This window comes from Poecilia formosa, unplaced genomic scaffold (genome assembly GCF_000485575.1).
Source record: "Poecilia formosa unplaced genomic scaffold, Poecilia_formosa-5.1.2 Scaffold489, whole genome shotgun sequence".
NCBI classification, from domain to species: domain Eukaryota; kingdom Metazoa; phylum Chordata; class Actinopteri; order Cyprinodontiformes; family Poeciliidae; genus Poecilia; species Poecilia formosa.
The window spans coordinates 46,431-55,470 of NW_006800428.1; the positions used below are offsets into that span (position 1 = coordinate 46,431).

At 39.5% G+C, this 9,040-nt stretch overlaps 1 protein-coding gene across 3 annotated transcripts in view; it reads right to left on the bottom strand.

Annotated features, from left to right (window-relative positions):
* Window positions 1-1,868: 1,868 nt before the first annotated feature.
* Window positions 1,869-9,040, bottom strand: part of st8sia3 (ST8 alpha-N-acetyl-neuraminide alpha-2,8-sialyltransferase 3) — a 14,576-nt gene continuing 7,404 nt past the window's right edge. For 2 of the 3 annotated variants that reach the window (XM_016664479.1, XM_007578698.2), the window contains 2 exons: window positions 7,094-7,420; window positions 1,869-5,307 (listed from right to left, as the gene is read on the bottom strand). In XM_016664479.1, the coding sequence (XP_016519965.1) occupies window positions 7,138-7,420 (283 nt within the window). In that variant the 3' untranslated portion in view covers window positions 1,869-5,307; window positions 7,094-7,137. The remainder of the gene's footprint in view (window positions 5,308-7,093; window positions 7,421-9,040) is intronic. The other variant, XM_016664480.1, reaches the window with a different exon arrangement.

Here is a 9,040-nt window from a genome sequence, read left to right on the forward strand (position 1 = left end):
ACCAGTCTGGACCAGTCTGGACCAGCAGAACCAGCAGGACCAGTCTGGACCAGTCTGGACCAGCAGAACCAGCAGGACCAGTCTGGACCAGTCTGGACCAGCAGAACCAGCAGGACCAGTCTGGACCAGTCTGGACCAGCAGAACCAGCAGAACCAGTCTGGACCAGTCTGGACCAGCAGAACCAGCAGAACCAGTCTGGACCAGTCTGGACCAGCAGGACCAGCAGGACCAGCAGAACCGGTCCGGACCTCAGCTCTGGCTGGATCACAGAGTTTCAGGACGTCAACATGGAAACATGAAGAAAAACCTCCAGACTCAACAAACCATAATTTTAAACACAAAATATTTAAAACACAGATTTATTATGAGCTTCATTTATTTAGTGGATTTTTAGTGTAATTGTGCCGAGTTGCACTGCAAAAACACAAAATCTTACCAAGTATTTTTCTTCAGTTTCTAGTGAAAATATCTTAGTTCACTTTAAATAAGACAAAAGGAAGTTATGATAATTATTGTTATAATAACTGGTCAGATGTGACAGGAGCTTCAATAATTCCTTAAAATTGATGAAAATGTCTCGTTACAAGTAAGATCATCAATATTAGGAAACTTAAACTCCTGTGTCTTGAACAGCTGTTAGTTTTTTATTTAAGATATTTACAAACTAAACCAAAATATTGTAAGATTTTGTGTTTTGCAGTGAACTTTTTGCAAATTGCTGCACTTTGTGTTTATTCAGATCAATAATTTAACATTAATAATATATATTTTTAATTTAGACGTTTTTTTCATCTGGAATATTTTAAAATATTGAGACTTAATCTGCATATTAATTAGTTTAATTCTTTATTTCTATCTCTTTATGTACCAAAATGAAAATCAAAATTAATTAAATGGAATATAAAACATATGTAACAATAAAAATACACTTTTCAACTTATTTAAAGGTTCAGGTTATATTTCTATTTTTTTTGTTTTGTTTTTTAAACATTTCTTTTTTCCATCTGGATCTTTTCTGATCCTGAATTCTGGTTTTGAATCCAGACGTTTCTCCTGCATGTTGTTCTGAGCTGAGAGGGTCAGAGGTCAGAGGTCAGGGGGCCCAGCATGTGACCTCAGTCCAATCTGACCCAGATTCTAGAGGAAGCTGAAACGATCATTTTATTGAACTGAACAGTTGAGATTTTTAAAAAGCAGCTGATCAGAAGGCGATGAAGACGAGTTGGTGATGAAGACCAGCGGATGATGAACTGAACTGGTGTGGTCCAAGCTGTGGTTCGCGGCCCCTGAACGGACCTCAGACTCAGGAATGTCCTGACTCGGCGCCACATGGACGCCGTCCATCAGGACGTCTAAAGGTTGGGAGACGTGGACGAATCGTTGCTGCAGCTGATAAAGAGACAAACGTCCAGGATGACGTCCTCCGTCCTCTGATCCGTCCTCTGATAGGACAGACGCAGGACGCTGAGTCCAACCAGGCTGGAGGAAGAAAAAAATCATCCGTCTTTCTTTCTGTCTCTTTATTTTGTCTTTCTCTCTTTCATTCATTCTTTCTGTCCGTATTTCTGTTTTTCTTTTTCTTCCTTTCTATCTTTGTTTCTGTTTTTTTCTCTCTCTTTCTATCTTTACTTCCTTCTGCCTGTTTTTACTTCTCTCTCCATTTCTTGTCCACTTTGTGTTTATTCTGATTTTTCTTTCTCCTCAGGGTGTAAAACTCCTTCCAGTTTCTCCTGTAAAGTCAGTTTTCCTTTCGGCCACCAGACTCACTTTTCTCTGAATCTCTTCTTCTACATTTCTCCATTTTAACCTTCGCCAACTTTTAAAACGTCGCTTTAAAGAGAAATGATAAAAACACAGAGAAGCTGAATAAACTTGTGGTTGAGTTTATTTGGTGATTAAATGATTAATACAGAGCAGATATAGTTTATTTCAAGTATTTGATTAATTGAAACATTTTAAACTGCAGTATGTTTGTGACGTCTAAATGTGTCTCTGTTGTAGTTAATCTGAATGATTTGATGCAGCTGCTGTTTCACCCAAAATGTTAAATAATACATTCCACTGAAACACAAATATGTTAGAAAAATAACCACATCACCCACTTTAACTGACTTTATGAATAATTAATCATATTGCAAAATAATATTTCCCTTTTTCAGCAAGATTAAAACAATCTTTTTCGTCAAAGACACATTTCTAGTCATGTTTGTATTTTTGTTTACAAACAAAAGCAGAAAAATAAATGAAGGCAAAAAGCAGAAGCTTACAAAAATAGACCCAGTTTGGGTAAATTCACTCAAACATGGCAGCACATATAAAAACATGGCATCCTCACCTGCAAGGAAAATTAGCATGTTGCAGACAATCATTCACATTTAATGAACCTAAGGTTCATCCAGCGGTTTTAAAGGGCTGATAAAAATTAAATCAATAACAAGAAAGAAGGTTTTAAATCAGAATCACTTTCTGACAATAATAAATTATTTAAAATGTTAATAAAAGAAGCAGTGGCTTAACACAGGTGGCCAAATATATAAAATCCATTTCTTTTAATAAATTTTTAATTTTATTGAAAATTTGATACATTTATTTATTGGGTTTTGCTTTATGGAGATGAATTTTTATTGATTTTTTTTAGGAGGGGGCCATGGTCCCCCCTCGCCCCCCCTAAGGGTCGCCACTGCTGAGAAGCAACAAAAAAAACAAAGTCAGAAAAACCTGAGAACGCACATCCACAACATTTCCACCAACTTTCCAATTTATCCCATAAATAAATGGATCAAAAATGATCCAAACCATTTTTAATTACCCCAATTTAGCTCATAGATGAAAACATGACAAAATGTAAGGAGAATTATGTGTTTTCCATCACTGAGTCATCGACAGTGACAAATTGTGGCTTTAATTCTCTAAGTGCTTTCATTTTATACCGACTCCCCTTGTAAAACCAAGCAAAGCAGGAATTAATGCTTGGCATAAAGTTATTTCTCCATCATTCTGTTGCGGTTTGCGTCTGTATTGGTAGATTCCTGCTTCACTGTAGAGTTTTAAACGAGATCCGGCCCGTCCAGCGTGAACGTCCAGCACCAGCGCAGGAGGTAGAGCGTTCTGTATGCAACGGAGCGGAAAGCAGGGTGTGGAGGTCAGGCTGATGGATGGAGGCGCAGCACATTCAACATTTGTGCAGTCGCTCGCCCGTTGTTGCCGTCTCCTCGTAGATTTATAATCTAACAGCAACACTTGTTAGCCTTGGTTTTAGCAGATTTACAGGTACACAATATAACAGCAGCCAATTTAGATTTAAGTCACGTAAGATTTAAAAAAAAAAAAAAAGAATTACTCCAAAGTTTTAAACATGCGACAAAACAATTCTGTCAATTTGTCAAGGAGTTTGACTAAATGAAGATTAAAATGACGTAAAAACAATCTGTTTCTGACCGCTAACGGTTTGCAGCTATCAGCTAATTTAACTATCAACTAATTTAAAAATATAAATGTTTAATGTAATCACTAGATCAAAGCAACAGTTTTTCAAGCAAAAAAACTGATTTAGTGAGCAGAATACTGCAACAGAAGCAGCTATGCATACAGCTAGCAACGGCACCAGCTAACAAACATTAGCATTCGTCTCGGCGCTCAGAGAAACCATAACAAATATGTTTTATATTATTATTTATTGGGATTTAATAGTCATTGTAAAACTGTGTAATAACCGTGGAAAACTCATTGTTAGCAAGTAGGTGGCTTGTTAGCTTTTATTCTAGCCAACCAACATTAGCTTTCTAAGACTGCTAGCTAACCAGGAGAAATGATTAAATATAATCTTAATTTAATTAGTTTTTCAGAAAACTGACAACGAAATGTCCATCTAACAGCATAAACCTGGCTACATGACAGGAAAACAGATGACTGTCTCCCTAACAAGCAGAATGGCAGAAGAAACAAAATGGCTACTTAGCATAGCTAGCATAAATTAGCAGCTATCAGACTTTTAGCAATCTAAAGCTGCTAACAAACCATCAGAAAATGGTTTTTATGGAACAAATTGGTCTGAGTAAAAGTTTTTACAGGACTGGAAAACAGATTATTGTCACGCTAAGTAAAAATGGCAGTTAGCTGTTTTTAGCTAGCATTTTGTTGAGTTTTGTTTTAAATTTTATCTTTGCAGTAACACTATTGGGTTTAAGTTGCTTTGTTTCCCGTTTTAACTCCACGCCTGGTTCAAGTTTATGAATGATGACACTCGTTTTGCATTTTGTTGTTCTACCGTCTGTATTTTATCTCATAGTTAAAACCCTGACTTGGTTCGCTCCAGTCCAGTCTTGATTTTTTTCCAAAGTTCTCAGTCTGGACGCTAACCAACTCCACAAATGATTTCTGCCCACCTAAAAATAATATTGAGATGGTCAAAAGTTGGAAATGTACTTTCAGATTTTATATATAGCAAATAAAACCAACAGAAACGCAGAAACAGAAAACAGCTTGATCAATCGTTCATTTTAAACGTTAGAAAACAAAAGCTTCAGCGTTTTGGATTGTTGCTGTTTGCAGAGCTGCAGCCATTTGAAGTGAAGTCGGCAGCCCACCTTCTTCAAATCCAACAAAATCTGTGTCAATTTGTGCAGCAAAAATGTGCTTTTGTGCCGTTAGCATGTCAAAGATATTAATAAATGCATCCAGAGGTCATCAGAGGTCAACCAGTTCCAAAACGAAATCAAACACAATTGGTGTCAATTAACTCTGCTGCGTTTGTGCTGCAGCTAATTTAATTTGTGTTGCTATGGCTTTGAAGATATTAAAGAAAGTTTACAGGTCAGCAGGTCAACCAGCCCAGCCACATTACCCAAATAAAACAAAATTGGTGTTAAACGTTTGTGCAGCAAAGATGTTCATTTGTGCTGCTATCATTTTAAAAATATTAATAAGAAAGTTTCCAGAGTTCAAACATCCTTTAGTCCCATTTACAGTCAAGGTCAAAGGTTGACCTTTTGACCGATAAACTGTCATTAAGGTTTTCTAAGCAAAAGCAGCACAAATAAACATTTCTGCAGCACAAACGCAGCACAAAGGTTTGATGCTAATTTTGTTAGCTTTGAAGCAGGTTTGGGGGCCGAATTCACTCAAGTCCTTTTACCTCCCTCCTGAATAACTCCAGGTCCGGTCCTGGCCGTAGTTTGGGCCGTATTTGGCCGTAGTTTGGGCCGTATTTGGCCGTAGTTTGGGCCTTAGTTTGGGCCGTATTTGGCCGTAGTTTGGGCCTTAGTTTGGGCCGTAGTTTGGGCCGTAGTTTGGGCCGTAGTTTGGGCCGTATTTGGCCGTAGTTTGGGCGTTAGCTGTGCTGGTTAGCCCTGAATCCAGGCGTTAGGCGCAGTGCGACAGGCTGAGCTTCAGCAGGCCTTCGGTGTGCATCTTGTAGAGCAGCTTGAACTCGGCCGGCAGCTGGTGGGACTCCTGCCACTTGGTGGTGAACTTGGTGCCCTTCTTGTCGTAGTAATGGTACGGCAGCTCCTTCCCGGTGTTGGGGTCCCAGCCGAAGGGCCAGAACCCGTACAGGTGGATCTGGTCGCACATGGAGGACGCCAGCGTGTACATCAGGATCCCCGTGCTCAGGCGCTTCGGAGACAACTGCTTGGTTTTCCAGTAGCTGCAGAGAAAAAAGCAGCAAACATTTCTATTGGGAAATTATGTTCTAATAAACAAACTTAAAAAAAGAAAAGAAAACTTATGTTGTTCAGGTTAATAAGCCAAAAATGATTTTCTTTCAACCAATATTTTTTTTAATCCATCAATCAAGTTGATTTTTAGAGCATTTCAGCAACAAAGAGGTTCAAAGAGATTTATGTCATAAAAACAAAGTCATAGAAAACTGTCAACAAGAAACAGGAGCCTGATTTAAATCAATAATTCCTTAATATTGATGAAAATGTTCTAGTTCCACTGCCAGATTATTTCACTTATAACAAGACATTTTCCCATGTTGTCTATATTTAAACATTGTTATCAATATATTCTGGTGCAACCGGCCCTTTAAGGACATTCATGAATTATTTAGATGAACTAAACGAGGCATCATTTATCTAATCTAAGTTATTGGAGTTTAGTTTATGGATTATGGGTTTCCTTCATTGTGATTGGTTGGTGGCCGGCAGAAGGCGGGGCTTACAGGCCCTTCCACTGATGAACAAAGTGAGGAAGAGTAAAAAAATCTCCTCTTTTCCTGATGTTTCCATCATTCTGCCTCTCAGAGGGGAGACTCTCCACACCGACCCGGACAAAAGCGTCCAGGAGTCCTGGAGCTGCTGGACGTGCTAATTCTCCCTCTGCAGGTAGATTTAATGGGATTGCTAAAGATTAGGTTACCGTTACAAGCAGCCTGCTTATCTGAGACACCATTAAGCGCCGGACCTAAATCCCCTCCACGGTTTCAGCCGCCTTTCATTCCCTTCGTTAAATAGCCACTTCCTCATAATCCGGCTTTGAGGCTAAAGCTCCTCTGTGCTGTAAACAGAAAGCGAAGCTACGACATGTTAGCTTCTGGAAACGACTAAAAACAGGATCTGGACACCGTAGAGAGACAAAACGGAGGCTTTATTTCACAATCTGAAGGCTTCATGCACCTGGTAAAAGTATTTACACCCCTAAACTGCTCAATTCATCATCTGAATATCAATGACATGCAGCTATAGCGAAACGGCCTAGACAAAGTCCAGACCTAAAACTAAGTGAGAATCTGTTCAAACCTCATGTTCTCAGATTCATCCAGGCAAACTGAGCTTGACGTGTTTTGGAAAGAGAAACTAGTCAAAATGTCTGCAAAGTGTTTACACAGGGGGTGAAAACTTTGTACATCCTCCACATGTTTCAGATTTTTATTTATTTTTATTTTTATTCAACGTCACACTTCACTGCTTTGTGTTGGTTTGTCACAGAAAATCCCAATAAAATCAGCTGAAGTTTATGATTGGAACGTCACAAACATGGAAAAGTAGAAGCAGCATTAAAACTTTTGGAAGTGACGGTACACAAAAAAAAAGAACATTAATAAATATTTCTGCTGTTGGCAGCTTCTCCAGTAGTGGGCACCGCTAACNCGTAGTTTGGGCGTTAGCTGTGCTGGTTAGCCCTGAATCCAGGCGTTAGGCGCAGTGCGACAGGCTGAGCTTCAGCAGGCCTTCGGTGTGCATCTTGTAGAGCAGCTTGAACTCGGCCGGCAGCTGGTGGGACTCCTGCCACTTGGTGGTGAACTTGGTGCCCTTCTTGTCGTAGTAATGGTACGGCAGCTCCTTCCCGGTGTTGGGGTCCCAGCCGAAGGGCCAGAACCCGTACAGGTGGATCTGGTCGCACATGGAGGACGCCAGCGTGTACATCAGGATCCCCGTGCTCAGGCGCTTCGGAGACAACTGCTTGGTTTTCCAGTAGCTGCAGAGAAAAAAGCAGCAAACATTTCTATTGGGAAATTATGTTCTAATAAACAAACTTAAAAAAAGAAAAGAAAACTTATGTTGTTCAGGTTAATAAGCCAAAAATGATTTTCTTTCAACCAATATTTTTTTTAATCCATCAATCAAGTTGATTTTTAGAGCATTTCAGCAACAAAGAGGTTCAAAGAGATTTATGTCATAAAAACAAAGTCATAGAAAACTGTCAACAAGAAACAGGAGCCTGATTTAAATCAATAATTCCTTAATATTGATGAAAATGTTCTAGTTCCACTGCCAGATTATTTCACTTATAACAAGACATTTTCCCATGTTGTCTATATTTAAACATTGTTATCAATATATTCTGGTGCAACCGGCCCTTTAAGGACATTCATGAATTATTTAGATGAACTAAACGAGGCATCATTTATCTAATCTAAGTTATTGGAGTTTAGTTTATGGATTATGGGTTTCCTTCATTGTGATTGGTTGGTGGCCGGCAGAAGGCGGGGCTTTCAGGCCCTTCCACTGATTCACAAAGTGAGGAAGAGTAAAAAAATCTCCTCTTTTCCTGATGTTTCCATCATTCTGCCTCTCAGAGGGGAGACTCTCCACACCGACCCGGACAAAAGCGTCCAGGAGTCCTGGAGCTGCTGGACGTGCTAATTCTCCCTCTGCAGGTAGATTTAATGGGATTGCTAAAGATTAAGTTACCGTTACAAGCAGCCTGCTTATCTGAGACACCATTAAGCGCCGGACCTAAATCCCCTCCACGGTTTCAGCCGCCTTTCATTCCCTTCGTTAAATAGCCACTTCCTCATAATCCGGCTTTGAGGCTAAAGCTCCTTTGTGCTGTAAACAGAAAGCGAAGCTACGACATGTTAGCTTCTGGAAACGACTAAAAACAGGATCTGGACACCGTAGGGAGACAAAACGGAGGCTTTATTTCACAATCTGAAGGCTTCATGCACCTGGTAAAAGTATTTACACCCCTAAACTGCTCAATTCATCATCTGAATATCAATGACATGCAGCTATAGCGAAACGGCCTAGACAAAGTCCAGACCTAAAACTAAGTGAGAATCTGTTCAAACCTCATGTTCTCAGATTCATCCAGGCAAACTGAGCTTGACGTGTTTTGGAAAGAGAAACTAGTCAAAATGTCTGCAAAGTGTTTACACAGGGGGTGAAAACTTTGTACATCCTCCACATGTTTCAGATTTTTATTTATTTTTATTTTTATTCAACGTCACACTTCACTGCTTTGTGTTGGTTTGTCACAGAAAATCCCAATAAAATCAGCTGAAGTTTATGATTGGAACGTCACAAACATGGAAAAGTAGAAGCAGCATTAAAACTTTTGGAAGTGACGGTACACAAAAAAAAAGAACATTAATAAATATTTCTGCTGTTGGCAGCTTCTCCAGTAGTGGGCACCGCTAACTAGAAAGTTAGTTTCATCAACACTAAAGGGCAAATCGTAAAAATTTGTTCAGCTAATGCCAAGGCGCTACACCAACATGGTGTTTAGAAGACGCTAATGCTAAAGCGCTATACCAACATGGTGTTTAGAAGACGCTAATGCTAAAGCGCTATACCAACATGGTGTTTAGAAGAC